Source organism: Onychostoma macrolepis, chromosome 21 (assembly GCF_012432095.1).
Source record: "Onychostoma macrolepis isolate SWU-2019 chromosome 21, ASM1243209v1, whole genome shotgun sequence".
Lineage (NCBI taxonomy): Eukaryota > Metazoa > Chordata > Actinopteri > Cypriniformes > Cyprinidae > Onychostoma > Onychostoma macrolepis.
Genome location: NC_081175.1, coordinates 17,680,866 through 17,700,923, shown reverse-complemented (window position 1 = coordinate 17,700,923; position 20,058 = coordinate 17,680,866). Strand labels below are relative to the sequence as shown.

The 20,058-nt window shown below is 34.7% G+C and overlaps 2 protein-coding genes and 3 non-coding genes across 5 annotated transcripts; all 5 read left to right on the top strand.

The window, feature by feature from the left end:
• The first annotated feature begins 859 nt into the window (after positions 1-859).
• rpl17 (ribosomal protein L17) lies at positions 860-3,665 on the top strand. The gene is made up of 7 exons (XM_058758181.1): positions 860-921; positions 1,416-1,465; positions 1,541-1,581; positions 2,261-2,395; positions 2,937-3,035; positions 3,182-3,373; positions 3,585-3,665. Exons 2-7 carry the CDS (start codon positions 1,426-1,428, stop codon positions 3,630-3,632), a joined length of 555 nt encoding a protein of 184 aa, XP_058614164.1. The 5' UTR covers positions 860-921; positions 1,416-1,425; the 3' UTR covers positions 3,633-3,665.
• LOC131529562 (small nucleolar RNA SNORD58) lies at positions 2,112-2,180 on the top strand. Its single transcript, XR_009268131.1, has one exon. It is a non-coding gene; the product is annotated as a small nucleolar RNA SNORD58 (small nucleolar RNA).
• LOC131529561 (small nucleolar RNA SNORD58) lies at positions 2,447-2,513 on the top strand. Its single transcript, XR_009268130.1, has one exon. It is a non-coding gene; the product is annotated as a small nucleolar RNA SNORD58 (small nucleolar RNA).
• LOC131529560 (small nucleolar RNA SNORD58) lies at positions 3,433-3,496 on the top strand. Its single transcript, XR_009268129.1, has one exon. It is a non-coding gene; the product is annotated as a small nucleolar RNA SNORD58 (small nucleolar RNA).
• Positions 3,666-5,393: 1,728 nt separating the features above from the next.
• Positions 5,394-8,397, top strand: nkx6.1 (NK6 homeobox 1). Its single transcript, XM_058758530.1, has 3 exons — positions 5,394-6,481; positions 6,618-6,790; positions 7,475-8,397. The coding sequence occupies exons 1-3, from the start codon at positions 5,938-5,940 to the stop codon at positions 7,718-7,720; spliced, it is 963 nt and encodes a 320-aa protein (XP_058614513.1). The 5' UTR covers positions 5,394-5,937; the 3' UTR covers positions 7,721-8,397.
• The last annotated feature ends 11,661 nt before the right edge of the window (positions 8,398-20,058 follow it).

Sequence of the window (20,058 nt, the reverse complement as noted above, 5' to 3'; positions counted from 1 at the left end):
CCCTCTAGCGCTGAAAACATTATTTTACTATTTCTAATATGATGAAAGATTATGTATGGTTGAGTAAATAATAGTAAATAATCATTTAAATAATCAGTTATGTTTTTTCTTTTTTTAATAATCATATTGTTCTTCCTAGACATTTCCCTATTATACACTTTTTTCTGATTAATTATAAACTAGTTCATTCACTTTTTTTTTTAATAATATTTGTCATGTATTTTTTTTAATTCTAATTACCTTAGTTTTTTTTTTTTTAAGTCAGCTATATATATATATATATATATATATATATATATATATATATATATATATTATTTTTTTTGTATAACAGGCAGATTTATATTTTCAAGTATACGGACCCAATTTATACTGTGAAAAATTTATATTATAAATATGCATGAAATATTAATAATAACTAATATGACTAGTAATGCATTGTTAGATGTATTATTTATTTATTTATTTATTTATATTGAATTATATTGTATTTTACTTTTATTTATTTTTAATGTATTCATTAATTATTTAATTTAATTTATTATTAATTTATTAATTATTTGCTAGTTTAATCATATTTTTATGATTTATTTTTACGTTTTTTACACATTTTCCCCCCTAAACTTTTCCACGTATCCTTTAGCACTCCATTGTTGGGCACCTTTAAATGTTTACATGTTTTCATTTAGTTTATATTATATTATCTGAAGAGCTCTATTACTGCCATTTTTATAACGTTTGTGTGGTTTGTCACGCAATCTCTTTCACCTGCCTTCAATTAACTGCTCACTGATCCACTGGGCGGCGCTACCAATTTATCAAAGCGCACATTTCTACAGATGAGATTCAACGAAGAAGCGAGAACGGATTTGATCTCCCAGAATGCCTTTCACTTCCTCTTCTCTTCCGCGGCCTGAGAACGTAAGTGTCATTAAGAGTCCCACTGCAGCGATGTTCAAAATAATCCCTTTTGTATCACAATCATCACAAGTTTTTATGTCCAAATAATACATCGACATGTTTACTTACTTTATATTTAATGTTTTCAGAGAATATGGTTCGGCGTAAAGTTAAATTCCTAATGGTATGTTGCTGAATAGATGGTCGCCTGTGCTCTGCCATTTTCTAGTGTAGGCATTGCACAGTGACTCGTCTTTAGATGAATGTAGCTACATGTGCGCGAGTTTACTAACGTTAATGAAACGCAGAACTCCAGATTCTGGAGACATTAGATACTGACAGGTCTAGCTACAATTTGTCTATGTAGCAATGTGTGTCCCATGCGGTGCGCGTAGTATTTGCGCAAATGTCAATGTTTTATTTTTCTGTGACTCTTTTGAACGGTTTTTTTTTTTTGATTTTGGTGTCTCCCTAAGCTTTTTCTAACCATCTGATGTCATCCATTCTCTCTCTAGATCTCTGAAAATGGTCCGCTACTCACTCGACCCAGAGAACCCGACTAAATGTGAGTTGGCAGCTAGCTTTAACCATATGGCTACTCGGTATTGAACCTGCGTATTAATAGTTTTGTGTTCTACAGCATGCAAGTCGAGGGGCTCCAACCTTCGTGTTCACTTCAAGGTAAGAATGAACCCGTAAACGCTACAATTCACTGAGTGCGACCTTGTTTGTAAAAGTAAATTCTGAATTTATTTCATAGGCGTTTAAAAATTCTCTTGTAATTTGTTTACCCGACAAACTGAGATTGATCGCATTAGAATCTTTGTTTTGAAGCATGGATGTTTTACAGTTCCCTCAAAACCCAATGGACTTTGGGTTTTGAGGGAACTGTGCACCAAACACAAAAAAGATGCTAGTTCATGGATACTTGTTTACAAAAATATGCAATATATAGCGAAAGAGTCAAATATTTAAATTTTGTATTGAGATTGATTTTGATTGGCATCATTTGACATGATACTGTTTATTGGTAAATTCCAGCAGATGCTTTGATTATGGGAGTGTAATTCTTCTCTTGCATTTTTTTTTTTTTTTGGTAATCATTAAACATCAGGACTCCTGGAGGAAATGAATGTGATTTATTACCTGATGGATGCACTGAGCATAATTAGTTATAGGTTGAGCAGATGATTTGCAAATGTACAGTGTGGCTGCAATGATGACTAACTTAGGACACCTTTGATGTATTCATGAAGAGAATTAAGTACCTTCTGAGTAGCCACGTTTCTAGTTTAAGGTGATGTAGGCTGGTTTACTTGGTTACCTGTTATTAAGTAAATGTGTGATGTTTGGTCCTCAGAACACCCGTGAGACCGCCCAGGCCATCAAAGGCATGCACATCCGCAAGGCTAACAAGTACCTGAAGGATGTTATCGTGAAGCACCAGTGTGTTCCCTTCCGTCGTTACAATGGTGGTGTTGGCCGTTGTGCTCAGGTGAGGTTTTGTCCTGTTTTAAAACTGCCTTTTAAAACCATTCCGCCCATGTTGCTGTGATGACCATCTTAGGACACCTTTGGAATTGACCATGAAAACACCTATTAGTCTGAGCAACATGTACACTTTGAACTACAAGTTCAAAAGTTTGGTTAAGTCTCATGCTTGCCAAGAGTTTTTGATCGGAAATACAGTATTACAGCAATATTGAGATTTGCTGCAATTTAAAACCACTTTTATTTGAATATTTTAATGTTGCTTATTCCTGTGACAAAGCTGAATTTTCAGCAGTCATTACTCCAGTCTTCAGTGTCGCATGATCCTTCAGAAATCATTATAATATGCTGATTGGTGCTTCAACATTTCTTATTGCTTGCAAAACCATGATTTTTTTTTTATCTTGTTTCTGACACTTTTGATAATTAGTGTTGAAAATACTATTACTCTAAAAATTTAGGGTCAACTTAAGAAATTAAGTTAAAGCTCAACGTGTTGCTCAAATTAAGATAACTTAAGCTTTCTTGTGATATTCTGTTTTTAGGCCAAGCAGCATAACTGGACTCAGGGGCGTTGGCCTAAGAAAAGTGCTGAGTTCCTGCTCCACATGCTGAAGAACGCAGAAAGCAACGCTGAGCTCAAGGTAAGAACGTATGAACCATTACACTGTGAATGAATCTTTAGAATTAAACCGCATCTTTGTTTGAGTACGATTTGAAATCTAGCTTGCATGGATGCAGCTTTCACTGCTGTGGGGGCTTTATATCAACACTCTTCTTGATCTTGTAGGGTTTGGATGTGGATTCTCTGGTGATTGAGCACATCCAGGTGAACAAGGCCCCAAAGATGCGCAGGCGTACTTACCGTGCGCACGGACGCATCAACCCCTACATGAGCTCCCCATGCCACATCGAAATGATCCTCACTGAGAAGGAGCAGATCGTTCCCAAACCAGAGGAGGAGGTTTCTCAGAAGAAAAAGGTATAATCAATGTTTTTCTGAATTTAAAAAAAAATAAAAAATACAAACTGTACACTTGGCTGTAGTGATGACCACTTAGGACACCTTTGGATTAATGATGAAAGGAATTATATTCTGAGCAGCTGTTGTGCATTAAATGTATGGAGGACTGGATATCTTAGTAACTGCTGTTGGTGAACTTTCCTTAACCAATTTTATTTTTTTTTCACAGGTTTCTCAGAAGAAACTGAAGAAGCAGAAACTTATGGCTCGGGAGTAAATGTAAATAAAGTCCAACATTCGTACTACAAAATGACTCTGTTCCTTTTTTTGTGAATTCTTTTTTTTTTAATTTGACATGGACATAATGGCTTGAAAATGACACAAGTAAGCATGTGATTTGACTACTGTCATTTTAAAAGGGGAAAAATTTGAATCTGGTGTAAAGAGCAGTGCAGTACTTAACCTTGGTATGGCTGCATTATTTGGTTGAAAACTGAGTCTTTAGTGTTTGAACCCATCATTGAGGTCTTTTGAGCATGCTCTAACAAATGTCTCGGTGTTCGGCTTAGTGGTTAAAGGTCATTTTAGGATGTTAAAATCTTGAGTTTAGATAATGTTCCTAAAGGGAGCCTAATTTATGAATTAAGTAGCTTTTCCTTCATTTAGTAGCTGCTTTCTTGTCCAATCAAACATGTTGAGACAAACTATGCGCACAGCAAAGTCAAACAATATGCATGAGGAATACAGACATTACAGATACATATGTAAAAAAATAAAGATTCACTTTTTTTTTTTTTCCTATATACATTTATATAAACTGTATATGTATAGGAAATACATGCATACACTATTTATTTTTAGGAGGCTGGGTGGCTCAAACTGATTTGGTCTTGTTTACACTTCCAAGCATTTTAGTTCCAGAAGATATTGTTAGTTTCTCCAGTAGAGGGCAATATAGCACAGTGAATCTGCTCATCTTGCAGGGTATTTTTCTGCATATTTTTGCTGTTTCTGGGTTTATTTATACTCCTAAAGGAATTTAGTAATCTAGTTTCCAATATTAATAGTCTAAATGTTTGTAACTAATAGTTTTTGTAACTGTTAATCACATTTGTATGTATAATACGTACATTTGTGTGTGCATATATTCTGTAGATAGATATACCTACTTATATTTGTGTGAATGAGAGTATATGTATAGTGTGCATGTAAATATGCATAACTGTTAACATGAATTAAGGAATTTTTATTGCAACGGGAGGCATAGGTGCCACATCCCATTATATACAATTTAATAATTCTTTACATTTACATAGCGCTTTTCTGGATCCTCAAAGCGCTTTATATAGAAGGGGTTATCTCCTCATCCACCACCATTTCCCTTTTTGACCACTAGGTACTGCAACACGTTACACTTTGCATTTGGCCTTTGGCATTGTTGGTTTTATTATAGGCTAGAGAAAGAAAGAAAAAAAACCCCGCTATGACACAAATAGTTTACATTTGATTGTCTTGCAGAATATTATTTCAAAAATTGATGCAACTCCAAATCAGCCTCTTTTTTTTAATGGACTGAAGTGATTGTGTTTTGTAAATTAGGTAGTCCACATTTCTTGATACACTGTAGACAGGCAATAGCCTTCTGTGGCTGGCAGTAACACAGAAGCTTAAAGACTGCAGCTGCCAGTTTCTAATGTTTCACGAGTATTCAACTGGCATTTAGTTTATTTAGATGAAACCATAAAAAAGCAATACTTTTGAGAAAAATGGCAGAAAAGGTTTTTTACGAGGAGGTAGGAAACAGCTCAAAGTTGAAGTAAAATGATAGTGTTTATTCAAGCTTCATCATTCTGTGATTGTATTGCGATTTATCTGTGGAGTGTTTAAGCCCTGTCCACAGAGACTTTTGCGCGCGCTCATAAGATATCCCACTGCCTCACATGACCGGCACGCATGCAGATGTCCTTTTATTTAAGAAATAGATCTCAAATTGACTAGATTGATTTTGTCCCCTTTTTGTATTTAATAGCGGGTCGGATGGCAGCTCTTTTAATGTGCAAATGAGAACCAATGAGGACAGACTCCTAAATTCAGTTCAGACACTCAGCTGACACGGGCCGCGTCACTGCCGGCCTTAGCCAATCACATCCCACCGAGCCCCTCTACTTTCCCAGGCACGCTCTCAAAGTTTTGACTTTTTGCAGCAAAAGACAGCAGGTTGATGAAAATGTTTTATTATCTTCCAGATCTTCATGTGAACTCCCTAGAAAGACTCTCTTTTTATTTATAGATTTCAAAAACACTCTCATTGAAAGGACGCAGTTCTGTTGTATCATGCAATATTTGCAAGAACAGAAAGAAGGGAATGGATTTTGCCAGAGGAGATGTGTATGAAGCTTCGGTGCAACTGATTGGGATTTTTTAGAGAAAAGATTCTTTTTTTACTTAAGGCTTGAGTATTTTTTGTTTTTTCCTTTCTCTCCCTCATTCACTGCTATTTTACGTTTGTTTTTACGTTTGGCGCGGGTCTCCACCGTCTTGCTTCTTGCGCAATATTTAGTTAAAGTTGTAGTTTCTTGGTAATGTTAGCGGTGGGGCAAATGGACGGGTCTCGCCAGAGCGCTTTCCTACTCAATACCCCACCTTTGGCTGCTTTACACAGCATGACCGAAATGAAAACACCACTTTACCCAGCCTACCCGTTATCTTCCACTGGACCAGCATCCTCCACTTCACCGACAGCTACCTCTCCGAATCCAGGCGGTATCCCGGTCTCGTCCCCGGGGATCAAAACATCCACCGGACTCTCGACTCTTGTCTCACCCCATCAGTGCTCGATCGCCACACCTCACGGAATAAACGACATCCTCAGTCGACCCGCGATGCTCACCGGAGCGGCGGCGGCGGTGGCATCTTCTCCCGCTGGAATCTTGTCTGGACTGCCCCGCTTCAGCAGCCTGAGTCCTCCGCCGCCTCCAGGGCTGTATTTTAGCCCCAGTGCCGCGGCCGTGGCGGTGGCTCGCTATCCGAAACCTCTGACAGACCTTCCCGGCAGAACCCCCATATTCTGGCCTGGAGTTATGCAAAGCCCACACTGGAGAGACGCCAGATTTGCCTGTTCCCCACGTAAGTGCACGATTAACTTTCTTGAAGGCTGTTAGCGATCCAAAATATTACAATAAGCACAAATTTAACTAACACAACAGAATAGGATGTAATAGCCTAATATCATTAGGTGAATTTTCTATCTCGCCCCTGACAGATCAAAACTCAGTGCTCCTGGACAAAGATGGGAAAAGGAAACACACGCGACCAACGTTTTCGGGGCAACAAATTTTTGCCCTGGAAAAAACATTTGAGCAAACGAAATATTTAGCTGGACCTGAGAGAGCGCGGTTGGCCTACTCTTTAGGAATGACAGAGAGCCAAGTCAAGGTAAGACAGTCCTAATAGTTTATGAATGACAAGGAAAAACCTTGACTGAGTCGATTGTTTATTATTAATCCATGGCACCTAAAAAGAGAATTAGATGTGGGATCGGCCTATAGTAGCTAAATGTGTTTATTTAAACCTTCCTATATCTCTTTAATTTAGAGATTACAACATTTATAGGCTATATAGCCTACATCTATTTATTTCTCTACAGCAAATTATTTCAATTTAATGCAAAGACCTCGTGGAGTAGCCTAGGCAACCAAAATGTATTATTTTCATTCATGTCAAATTTATTTACGTATTAAAGTTTAAAATATTGCAGTATGCACCACTGCAATTGTTTATTAATTAGGCTGTTGCAAGAAAACAATAGAATTGCAGTTTAAAAGCCACTTATTTGTTAAAATATTTTCAACATGTTTCAGTAGGCTATTTTATTTATTCTCACAGACTGAAGGTGCTTAGGCTATATTACAGATATTTGAAGAGCTATCTCTTCGAATTATTTTTTATCAGTTCTTTCAAGTTAGACAGGAAAAATCTGTTTAATTTGCTTGACATGTTTCTAAGCGATTTTTTTTAAATAAATCATAATTCCCATTTGGTATGCCTACTTTTTGATGGAGATAAATCACTATTTCTGTGTGGATTAAAATACGTTTTTATCTCATTTTTATTGTAAAGGTGTGGTTTCAAAACCGAAGAACAAAATGGAGAAAACGGCACGCGGCTGAAATGGCCTCGGCGAAGAAAAAACAAGATTCAGAGACCGAAAGGCTGAAAGGGGCTTCGGAAAATGAAGACGACGACGACGACTACAACAAACCTTTAGACCCAAACTCGGACGATGAAAAAATAACGCAGTTACTGAAAAAACACAAACCAAACTCAGCTCTTATCATTCACACGTCGGAAAACGAGAGCTCGTAAAATGGAAACGGGAAATTGGTTGTCAAATTCTTCAAGAGGTGTCAAAATATAATGTAGGCTACTGTTTTTCACCAAGTTTGAGCTCTGGTTTGAGAGGAAGGATGCAAATCAGAGGAATATGCACTATTGGTGGAGCTGAACGTGCATCAGTGTCTGCAGTAGACACGTTTCAACGTAAAGACAACGGTACTTTTTTTGTAAATTAACGGCGTGACTTGTATCGCATAGGAATTATATTACTGTGAATATTTATGTGTAAAATATTTTGAATAGTAAACATGGCAGAATTCGTTCATTTCGCTTCAGTTTAATTTTTGGTTTAAGCTTTGTGATTTGCATTTTCATATAATTAATTTGTATAGGCCTAGGTGCTGATCACCCTGAGTTATTATTATTATTATTATTATTTTTCTATGGGTGTAAGTTGCCTCAGCCCTTTGATTCTTAAAAATAATCAACAATGGAAATAGAGAATAATTTTCAGAATTTACCACTAATGGTAAAAGACATCTGAGCGACAGCCTAAATTGAGGCTCAGTCAAAATATTGATCTGGCCATAATACGTGTAAATAAACAAACACCTAACCATATATTTGTAATATAATGCATAGTGCTCGTCTCCCAATGTTAGAATGTTTCTTAAAAAATTTTCATGATTAATTTATGATATTTTAAGTTTGTAACAGTGTTTGAATCCTGCAAAATGCGCCTTGCAGGTTCATGTGTATTGCACTTTTATTTAATAAAATGTTAAACATATGGGATATTTTTCTTTTTGTTATTATTAAATCGAATAGGCCTATTAATATTTTGTGAATAAATTGCAACAACGTTTTCAAGCATTAATAAATATGTTTGCTGATGATTGATCAATTAAGTTTCGAAACTGTCTTTCGCTTCGGTAAGAAGTTATCAACATGGCAACGCTTATTCAAAGACATTTTAATATTTTGTATGTATTATTATTTTTTATTATTATTCGTTTTAACAGCCCTATTTATATATATTTTTTTCCATTTTATTAAATTAATAATCATGCTCTCTCTTATTGCTCTGTGTGAACACATATTTTACCTAATCGTTTTATTATAAAGAAGCCATTACTCTGCGCACTTAGCTACATTAAAATTTGCTCAACTTTCCTAAAATGTTGATCATTGAGAAATGTCGATGAAAAGGCCATATGGCACATATATTGGCGGGATAGTAATACTTGAAAGCGGTTTTTGGCGGTCTTCAACTGATCGCGTCACAGCTTCTATATGTCAGCTGATTCGCGCGATTAGATCACCATGTTCTTTGGAAATTGGAAATCACTCAACCGATTTGTTCTCAACAAACCAACAGAAAATTTAATTCATAAGGTGAAATGATGCACCATGCACAGTTGTACTATCAGAAAATATTTTGAGCAGGTATTTTCGAAGGACAACAGGTCCAGTGCTTCTCCACAGGTTACTCAACCCAAATGAGTCACTTTTTGGAAGCGATGCAGCATTATCTATTAGGTTACATTTATCATTGCAGGCAGACCTCCAGTTAACCTAAAAAAAAAATTTATTCATTTTGAAACATTCTAAATATAATATGCACGCATTTATTTAGATTTTGATGCACAACTTAGATTGGGGGGGGGTCCCAATGGACACGAGGGGTCCATAGCTGCCAAATAAACGAAATAGTTTAAAACAGTTATTTATCCTAAAAAAAAAAGAAAAAGAAATATATAGCCACACACACAAGGACAGCCTTTAGCTGTTCAGCGTTTTACACGTTATCGAATTGACAAAACTTAATCTGCCTCGTGCACTTGGATGTGTGCTCAGTGTAAATCGTGTTTGAAATACAATATTTTAGAATGAATTAATAACTGGAAAATGAATGCTACTAATCAAAGAAAAGATACGTAATTTAAAGCATCTCAAGAAGATAAATGCCTGATGATTTAGCTAGTGCATCACAGAATGGAAACTGTGATAAAAATGGCATTTTAAGTTTTTCGAATTAGATTTTTATTTTTATTTTTTTTTTTTTGCGCAAATTAAACGGTAAAAGAAAATTATCATTTCCATTCCCTAAATAATTTTGTAATTTACACGCGTAACGTGAGAGCAAACTTGTTTCAGCTGTTATCTTCAAACCAGTTTATCTAATCGAGAAAAGCCAAAAACATTTAAGCGTGCCAGCATTTGACCAATTTACAACTATTGAACGTTTGATTGCTGTATCAATAAAATAAAACAAAACAGCGTTGTATTATTGCTCAGTTTTGGCCGTTTTCCCCAATTGTCCAAGCTTTTCCATTTCCCTCCATTTCAGTATTTTTCTACAATACAGTTTCTCTTTTATTCCTTGATGGCGTCTATCAAATGGCGTTTACCCTGCTAGACTTTGACTTTCCTATTTAATAAACAGAATTTTAAGAACATTTTCAATACGTAAACTTCACTCTATATATTTTTTTCCCCCTATTTTCTATATATCCGTTCAACGGTTCATTTAGTTTTACAAAACCATCAATATTGTTTTCATTGCATTTCATATTATTATCTTAGGCTCAAGGACTGAAGATTTCAGCATGTCAAACTCTAATGAATCTATCTTTATTTGGCTACATGTGTAGGCCAATGACCTGATGTCAATAAGGTATCAAATTACTGTTGAGTGAGAGCTTAATGAACTCTCATCTGCAATAATTAATCTCTGATTGCTTCACATTAAAATACATTCATGAATATGCTCATTACTGTACAAAGCCATTTCCAGTGAGGACATCATGAAATTATCTAAAACAAAAGAACTAGCCATACTGAATGGCGACTGAAAATTAGTGAAAGTAAATTATTTTGAACACACCAATATTTACAAACACTAAATTAAAAATAATAAATCAAATAATGAAGGTTTTGTATAGGCTATTTTAATATTGATTAAGTATGCTTAACAGTTAAACCAATTCCTAATTAGGCTAAACAATAACCATTCCATTTTAACTTCATTGTAGATTTTATTATAGACAAATTTTCAACTCAAACACTTGCATATAACATCCTTACAGTGTATTTGAGCAAGATGAGGAGGCATAGCAGGTGGACCAGTCATAGGCAGGAAAGATCTGGTTCTGCTGGCTTGCTCGTTCTTCTGATCTGTGTAGAATTATGATCCATCAGCATGGTCCAGGTGTGGTGAACATGGCGTGTGTTCCTCGAGGGAGATATCTTAGCATCTGCTGAGTGCCTACTGATGTAGTGCTGTGACTGCACTGCTCCAGGAACAGTGCTGGGGCTGCAGCTGGCCACATGATCCTGGGTCACTGCTGCTCTCCCATCAGACACTTGTTGGAAGTGAGGTTAATTAGTTGAGAAATAGCAGTTGCTTTCCACAGCCTTTACTTGAGAAGACATGCATATCTGGATTGGGCAGTGTATCACCAGTTTTTAGTGCACAAATCAGAAATGCCTTTTGAATTCCTGAATTTAAACTGAGCTGCAAACAGGATGCAGAACTGTAATTTGAATGTAAGGAAGTAGAATTAAAATTAATTGAAATTTAAATAAATTCATAGAGCTGCACATTTTATTGTGCTGCAAACAGGATGCTGAATTGTAATTTGAATGTAAGGATGTTGAATTAAAAAACAAAACAAAACAAAAAACACCTTGAAATATAAATAAATTCACAGACCTGCAAATTTTATTGAGCTGCAAACGGGGAGCAGATTGTTCTTTGAATGTAAGGATATAGAATTAAATTAAATTGAATAAAAAATAAATTCATATAACTGCAGATTTTATTGAGCTGCAAACAGGTTGCAGATTTGTAGTTTGAATTTGAATGTAAGGAAGTAGAATTAAAATGAATTTAAATTCAAAGAAATTCATATAACTGCACATTTTATTGAGCTGCAAACAGGAAGCAGAATTGTAGTTTGAATTTGAATGTGAGTAGAATTAAAATGAATTGAAAAAAAAAATCATATAACTGCAGATTTTATTGAGCTGCAAACAGGGTGCAGATTTGTAGTTTGAATTTGAATGTAAGGAAGTAGAATTAAAATGAAATGAACGGCAAATTTTTAATTTGAACTAATATTGCCTTGATTGAAAGTTCTGAAATTTAAACAAACAAAAAAAGGAAACTTAAAAACTTAACAAAAAAGATTGTTATTGTTATTAAAATGATTTTTAAATGGATTTCTTTTTAGTGTAGTTTATATATGAATATGTAATGAATACTAGATGATAGATAGATAGATAGATAGATAGATAGATAGATAAAATTGCACCCAGATATTTGCGTTCAGTTTATATCATATATATATATATATATATATATATATATATAATGGATAAACTTTTGTTGATTAGGGTGGAAATTCATTTCCCAGAATGCATTACCTGTGCTTAATTGCAGTAAATTCAGTAAATTCCTCCTCCTGTTTTTGCAGTTCAACTTCCTGTGGAGTGTGGCCTTTTAAATTAAATTCAAATCCTGGCTCATTAACTGAAAGTAAGTCAGTTTATATTTTTCAGTTCTGAATGTTGCACAACTCTGATTTTTTTTTTTTTTACTCCTGCAAACATCATAAAAAGACACATTGGATCTCATCTGTACTGCAGTTCCCAAGCGTTTTTCTCTGCACATCTTCATCCGTGGCACTTGGTAAGATGTCTTTTGACATTTAGTGATGTGACTAATTTGCTGATAACTGTGTTTTGGATAAAGAACCCCATTGATGTGCTCTCAGCTGAACGTGTACTACAAGAGATTACATACAAGACTGTGTCACAAGAGGCTGCAGGCGTAGGGAATGAACGCTGGCTTACATGTGCCTCAGGCCTTATCTCTTTCCCAACCATTTGGAGAGTCCTGATAAAGAGCACCTTGGGATCCCCTATTATGAATACCCCGGGTGCTTGTCACAGGGCAATGAGCTCCCTGCGATATTTTCAATGCATGAAAGGTTTTATCTTATTTCGCCTTTTAATTCTACACTTATGATTATACAGTGTCCATAATAATACAGTTTAGGCTTCTCCCATGTTATATTAAAGCTGTATTTACACATTATCTATTTTTAAAAAAGCAAATGAACTGTCTGGTTAATCATTGCTCTTGTACTCATAGAGGTGCAGGTGATCGTGGAGGTTTGGGTTTGAGGTTGCTGTGTGGTCTCTTGAGTATATTTGTATTGTTCTCCAGGAGCTGAGGTTTCGGAGGGCATCCTGGGTGGTATGAACACACTCTAGTGTTTATAATCTCCTGTAATCTTGTCTAATGATGTTCTCATAATCTGTCAAAGCCTCTAGTTGCAGTGGCTTACAAACAAATCTGGATTCACAATCAGATGGCGGTAAACAACCTAAGATAAGCACATTTAAACTAATCTGACGGAAGGACTCCTACACTATGGAATAAGGGGCGGGTTTTGTTTCATTCAGCTTAATTTCTATGTGCATTAGTCAACATCTCATATATAAAATATCATTCATACATTTGGGGTTAGTAAGATTTTTAATGCTTTTGAGTCTCTTATACTCACCAAGGCTGATCAAAAATACAGTCAAAACAGTTCTATTATATTTAAAATAGCTGTTTTCTATTTTATTCCTGTGATGAACAGCTGAATTTTCAGCAATCATTACTCCAGTCTTCAGTGTCACATGATCTTTCAGATATCAGGTTCACATGCTGATTTGATGCTCAAGTAACACTTCTTATTATTACCACAGGTTAAAAAACTGTGCTGGTTAATATTTTTGTGGAAACCGTGATGCACATATAATCTTATTCAAAACCATAAAACAAGCTGTTGGCATTTTGTTTAATGCTTATGATGGTGGGGGTCTGGGGGGGAATAATGGCAAAATGAGCACCTTCAATAGATGGCTCAGGCCATGAATAAACTGCCCTCATCGGCCAAGTCCTGCATTTTATTAGCACTAGCCATGCTAAAATAACCTGCTAACACGTAGCATAGTGCAGCAATAATAACCTCCTCAATCATATTTTAAAAGTCACGTCAAGCCAGGCCTGTATAATTCATCTCTATGCAAATACATCAATGTCAGCCCATTAGTGTTTTGCTAAAGAGGCTTTTTATTAAAATGCATTCTTGCCTTGTCCTTTTTTCTTTTTTGTCTTCTATTTTTTTTTTTTTTTTAACTCACTCCCAATAAAACATGAGCCCTATTGGCCAAGAATTATAGCAACTATTAGAGTAACATATGGACAGCATGCACTCTGAAAATAAAAACCAACAGATAAAGTAGCAGGGTCATGGTAGGGTACAAACACTTAGGAAAATGGCAGTGGAGTAATAGATTTCTCCCTGGCTGGCTGAGGAGACCCAGCATGCCACTGAAATCAAAGCCTTATTATACATGCATTTAGGGCTGTATTGTGTGGCAAGATGCGTAGCCCCCGCTCGCCGGGAGAAAAGTTATGGCCGACACAAAGAGGACCAGTGCGATGAATTAAAAAGACAATAAAAAGGTGATAAAGTGCTCCCTGAATGTATTATATCTTTTAATGAAATTAAAGTAGTGGAGAAGCTCTGTCACGTCTCGTATCATTCAGCAATAGTGACATTGAACAAGAGAGAGAGAGAGAGGATTATGGGTAGAGCAGGAATCAGCTGATAGTGTACTTCCTGCTATTGGAGGACACTGAGACGAAGCCAAGCAAGTGTCATCCAGCTCCAAATGTTTGATCAAAAGTGAGTATAGAGAGAAAGTATATATATATATATATATATATATATATATATATATATATACATATAGATAGATAGATAGATAGATAGATAGATAGATAGATAGATAGATAGATAGATAGATAAATAGACAGATAGATATATAAATAGATAGATAGATAGATAGATAGATAGATAGATTTTATATAATACACATATATAATTAAACGTATATATATATATACAGTATACTGTATGTATATCTATATATCTATATCTATCTATCTATCTATCTATATGTATATATATGTGTGTGTGTGTGCGTGCATATGTTTGAAATAATATTGATCAGTACATACATGTTTAATATATAAAATTATTAATATCTTGCAAAATTATTTTTAAATGGATTTCTTTTTAATGTAGTTTATATTATATATGAATATGTAATGAATACTATAGATAGACAGATAGATAGATAGATAGATAGATAGATAGATAGATAGATAGATAGATAGATAGATAGATAGATAGATAGATAGATAGATAGATAGATAGATAGATAGATAGATAGATAGATAGATAGATAGATAGATAGATGTAGATCATCTGTTATAGATAAATGGAGTAGGCTAATAGAAAAAATAATTATATATATATATATATATATATATATATATATATATATGGATTGGATGGATGGATGGATAATATATAAATATATGATTGATAGATAGATATATACAGAGATCTATCTATCATATTATATACAATTTGATGTATATTTAAAGTATATTTATATTTATTTTTAATTTTAGATATAAATTATAAATAGGCTATAATAAAAACATTAACTACACTTACTAAACTTACAACTAAACAATTTTCTATATATTTTACTGTATATATTTAGATAGATAGATAGACAGATAGATATAATATAGCCTACATTCATTATATTATATATTGTTTTGTTTTTAAATCAATCTATATAATTTTACTTTGCCTATTTTGTATATAAGATTAATAATAATTTAAAAAATACATTTTAAAAATTGATTCCTTAATGTCGCAATCTATCAGTTATATTATACCGTTATAGTTCGTTGTATAGCTAAAGTATAAATTAATTATTATTTTTTTTGAAGCCTCTGGGGAAACCTGCACAAAACGCGATGAGGTTAGCTAGAAAAATGTTTTATGAACCGCGCATAGTACAGTGAGTACGGTACATTCCCCACGCCGTTTGCCGTGTTGTGTTTGGCTGGATGTTGTGTTTTCAGGGCCTGATTACCCCCTTATAAGTTTAATGCTTTAGCAGGGCCAGAGGATCCTGTCATGCCTGCGTGAACAGTGGATTTTTCTCCTTTATGGTGTCATTAATTTAACGCGGATCATTAGCTCTCATACAAACCCATGTTTTGACAAATGTAAGCAGTGAATTATGTACATAATGTACCGCGCCCGTCCGTGAATGAATCACATGATAAACAGGAACTGCCCTGGCATATTACCCAAATGTGTTTCAGGGGGTGTCTCTCCCCAGACTCGTCACTCCATTACAGAGACAGCTCACTCAATAGCGGCTGTGTGTCTGACACATGCGGCCATTGACAAGCTTTTCATTGTGACCGCCGGTGCGTTCTGGCTAACAGCATTAAATATGGGGTCTGATGAAAAATGATGAAAAAGTGAACATGGAAATGATATTATCCCGCAGCTCTGGGGTGGTATTCTTCTGCCCCGCGTGCTCGCTTCTTGAAATATGGAATTTTAAACCAACTCGCAGCGTGAATTTCATTGACGAGCTCGGGCGTATCTTTCTATCATTTGTCTCAAGATGTCGTTCATATATTTTAGCTAGTGGTTTAAAATGATATGGATACTAGATTGGGTCATGATGCTGCGATGTGTTATCGTTGCAGAAACACTGATGTGGGCAACTTAAACATAGGCTAGTGGTCGATACTAAATATCGGACTGAAACACTAATGTTAATATCATTTTATTTAAATAACGACAAACAAAACAATAAACATTAAAAAAGAAAGAAGGAAAAGAAAATCCAAGCACAGCAAAGCAAAAATAAAAACATCAACAAAGCAAATGGAAAAAGCTGAACAAAACAAACAAATGAAAATATTTGAATTCTAAAATGCAGTTGTTTAATCAAAAACACCAACATATCAAAGCAAAGATAAAATACAAAAAACAAAAAACAAACAAAAACCCAAACAAACAAATGAAAATAGTTTCTCAAAATGTCAGCAAAGCAAAGAAAGAAATCTAAGCCCCCCAAAACAAAACAAAATCCCAAACCAACAAATGAAAATATTTTAAAAAGTCAACAAACAAAACAAAAACAAAGCGAAGGAAAAACAAAAATAAAATAAAATAAAATAAAAATAAAAAAACCCAAACAAACAAATCTAAATATTTTAACTCAAATACTGAGTTAATCAAAAAACATCAACAAAACAAAAGAAAAAATGAAGGCCAAAAAACAAACAAACAAACAAACAAATAAAAAGAGTTTAACTCAAAAACTCAGTTGTTTAACTGTCTATCATCTGTCGGAGGAGACTATTATCCAGCCTTTTTCTTTCTCCTTCTGCCTATTGAATTTAGATGATTCATGAATATGTTTCTCAGTTTTATTGCTAGGGTGAGAGCTTAAGTGAGAGACCAGAGCATGAACTCTGCGCAGCCTCTTGCTGACCGGCGCTAATATCTAAAATGCTTCTTATGACCTACTTATGAAGTCAATCTTTGAGAATCTATTGATCTGAATGCCAAATCTAAGTCTGTAGCCTCATGCAAACGGATGGAGGACCATGGGCAGAGAAAAACTTAAGTGCATTGCTCTGACCTCTTCCCTCTGATCCACCACATGACCAGAACCCCAGACGATCCTCTCTGTCAAAAGTCGGAGGTCAAATGTTCCACAATAAGGTCATTCGCCATCAGTATGGCCCGTGCTTAATTTAATATTTGGACAATGGAGTAAATACATAAAAGAATGAAATGCTTTTAAAGAGGAAGAATTTAAGACAGGGGGCTGCTAATTAAATGGACTCATGATTTTACTGCCAAAGATGTTTTGGTGTGTATTTAATCAATGCTTAAGGCTCATAAAATCCCTAGGTCATAGTCAGGCATATTTCCATAATCAATAATGACGGGACCTCAAGTTCAGCAGGCTATGATCCTATTCGTGCCTCTTTATTTTTCATAGAGATATTTGTCACTATTGCTGTCACTGAATATTGGAAGCAGTATATAAATGCTCCTCTTGAAAACCAAAAATTTATGTTTTGTGCACTTAAATCCTATCCAGATTATTGTGGTCAATAACCTTTTCAGAGAAATGCGTATCCACTGGCTCCCCAGCTAAAAAGGAACATTCACAGAATTGTGGCTAACGTTCTGAATAAACGTTCTTCCAGTAACATTAATAGAACATTCGTTCAATGTTATCTGATCTTTTGAAATGTTCTCAAAACATTAGCAAAAAAAACTAAAAATTATTTACAAATTGTTCATGGAATGTTTTTTCTTAAATGTTTTAGTTGGACGTCCATCTAACGTTTTTTATTTTATTTTTTAAATTTTATGTGTCAACTTGTTTCAAAATGTTTAAAAAACTTTCAAAAGTAACGTTTTCAATAAATAAAAAAAACATTTTGGAGTATTTAAAAAACTGGACATTTTGACGAGAACATTCAGAAATAATGTTTACCAAATGGTAACAAATAAAGTGTTGTGTCCATCAAGTTTGTGAAACAGAAAATATTGAAACGATTGAGATCTACATGAGACAAACATGATGTTTGAGCATGTTAAAGTGATAAAACTAAACAGGCCATTGCTACCATTTAATCACCTGAGGTTAATGGTTCAAATTTTTTTTACTTCCCATTAAGTTTGAGGTGTTTCTCATCTCATTTTTATTTTACTTCATTTTGTTTGATTTTATAGGCATCTCTTTAGCACACATTGATGCCCCAAGCTGTTAAACTCTAAAGAGCTTCAATAAAACACCTCTGTCAGTGGCCTGCCAATAAAAAATGAAAACCCATTTAACTCTAAGGAGGTACAACTCTGGTCTGTGGCCAGTCAATAAAACAAACACAAACCGTGGGTTCTTGCTGAAATAGACATTGCTGGTTTGCAATGGAGATTGCAAGGTCAAACAGACAATTCTAACAAGGCCAAAAGAAAGACATTTCAGGGAAAACCATTGTTTAGATTGAAGAGGTTCATGAGCATGTGTTGCTTTTCGCATATAAAATCAAAATAGATTAATACACAACTACATGGATTTTGTCTTTTAAATGACTTGATGTTAAATCAACAATCTGGGGAACATACTAAGAAATTATACATGCTTTAACACAATGTGTTTAGATATCCATCACCCAGTCAATTTAGTTATTTAATGCACCATTGACAAAATATTGGTTGGATGACTTCTATATTAAAGACAATAGCAAGAACTTCTTCTCGTGGAAGAGGGCAAAATGTCAAGTCCCTCTGGCTCTGGACATGATCGTCACACTGGCTGCAGTAATGAGGCCAGGATCTCTTTCCTCTAAGTGTGTGAGGAGAATCTGGATGAGGCATCAGAATCATTGTTTACACTTGGAATGATTCCATCTGAAATGAGCCCCATTACGTTCTCCTCAAACACTATCAGCTGTACCACAGTGGCCAGGGGTCAAAAGTTTAGATTCGAAAGGCTGTGTCAAGCTTCTGAGCCAACAAAAGGCGTAGATTATATATGAACGTTCCTGTTCCTGTTCCACCATAATTTAGAGCTCAAAAGTATCCACATTAACTGAACTCAGTGGTTTGTTTTGGACTATGAATTTTTTTTTTAATTGTCAATCTGTAGCGGTATAACAATTCTTAATATTCATCACCATCCATGGCAACACTGCAGTTTCACACTTCATTTTTGGAAAATTGGTGGCCAATTTATAATTCAGTCAGACATTTTTACGATGTTTAGGTTTGTGGTGGACCTTCATGCTAACATTTTTTCCCTAAAAATTTTATATTTCCCTACAAATCATACAAAATCTTGACTTTATGACTGACTTTACATTATGTTTTCTAATGAGATTGAGATGATCACATGCCTGCATTCTCAATAAGTTACCCTTTAAAAAGTTGTAAAGAAAACAAACATTTTTGGAATATGTTTAACAATAAAATACAATTTCAGTCATTCTACTTCAAAATTTCATGCTTAATTCAATGTGTTACTTGACATATCTTTGTAATTGTAATTTCTGATTGAAAATAGTTTCTATGCTAAACTGTTTTCAGTTAATTTCATATAAACGCAACTGTTACACTTCAGTTATGGATTGTGGTGAAAATGACCTCAGAGGTCTTAAGTATTAAATGTATGGTTCACCCAAAAATTTCTTTTTTTTTTTGTCACCATTTAATTACCCTCATGTTGTTCCAAACCTGAATTTCTTTCCTCTGTTGAACACAAACAGTTTTTGGTCCCCATTGACTTCCATAGCATTTTTTTTTTTTTCCATATATGGAAGTCAATGGCTGCCAGCAACTGTTTGGTTACCAACATTCTTTAAAATATCTTCTTTTATGTTCAACAGAACAAATAAACTC

Coding starts and splice junctions, on each gene's coding strand:
- nkx6.1 (XM_058758530.1), top strand. CDS start 5,938: ATGTTAGCGGTGGGGCAAATGGACGGGTCTCGCCAGAGCGCTTTCCTA. Junction 6,482..6,617: donor CAGATTTGCCTGTTCCCCAC/GTAAGTGCACGA, acceptor CGCCCCTGACAG/ATCAAAACTCAGTGCTCCTG. Junction 6,791..7,474: donor TGACAGAGAGCCAAGTCAAG/GTAAGACAGTCC, acceptor TTTATTGTAAAG/GTGTGGTTTCAAAACCGAAG.
- rpl17 (XM_058758181.1), top strand. CDS start 1,426: ATGGTCCGCTACTCACTCGACCCAGAGAACCCGACTAAAT. Junction 1,582..2,260: donor ACCTTCGTGTTCACTTCAAG/GTAAGAATGAAC, acceptor TTTGGTCCTCAG/AACACCCGTGAGACCGCCCA. Junction 2,396..2,936: donor GTGTTGGCCGTTGTGCTCAG/GTGAGGTTTTGT, acceptor TTCTGTTTTTAG/GCCAAGCAGCATAACTGGAC.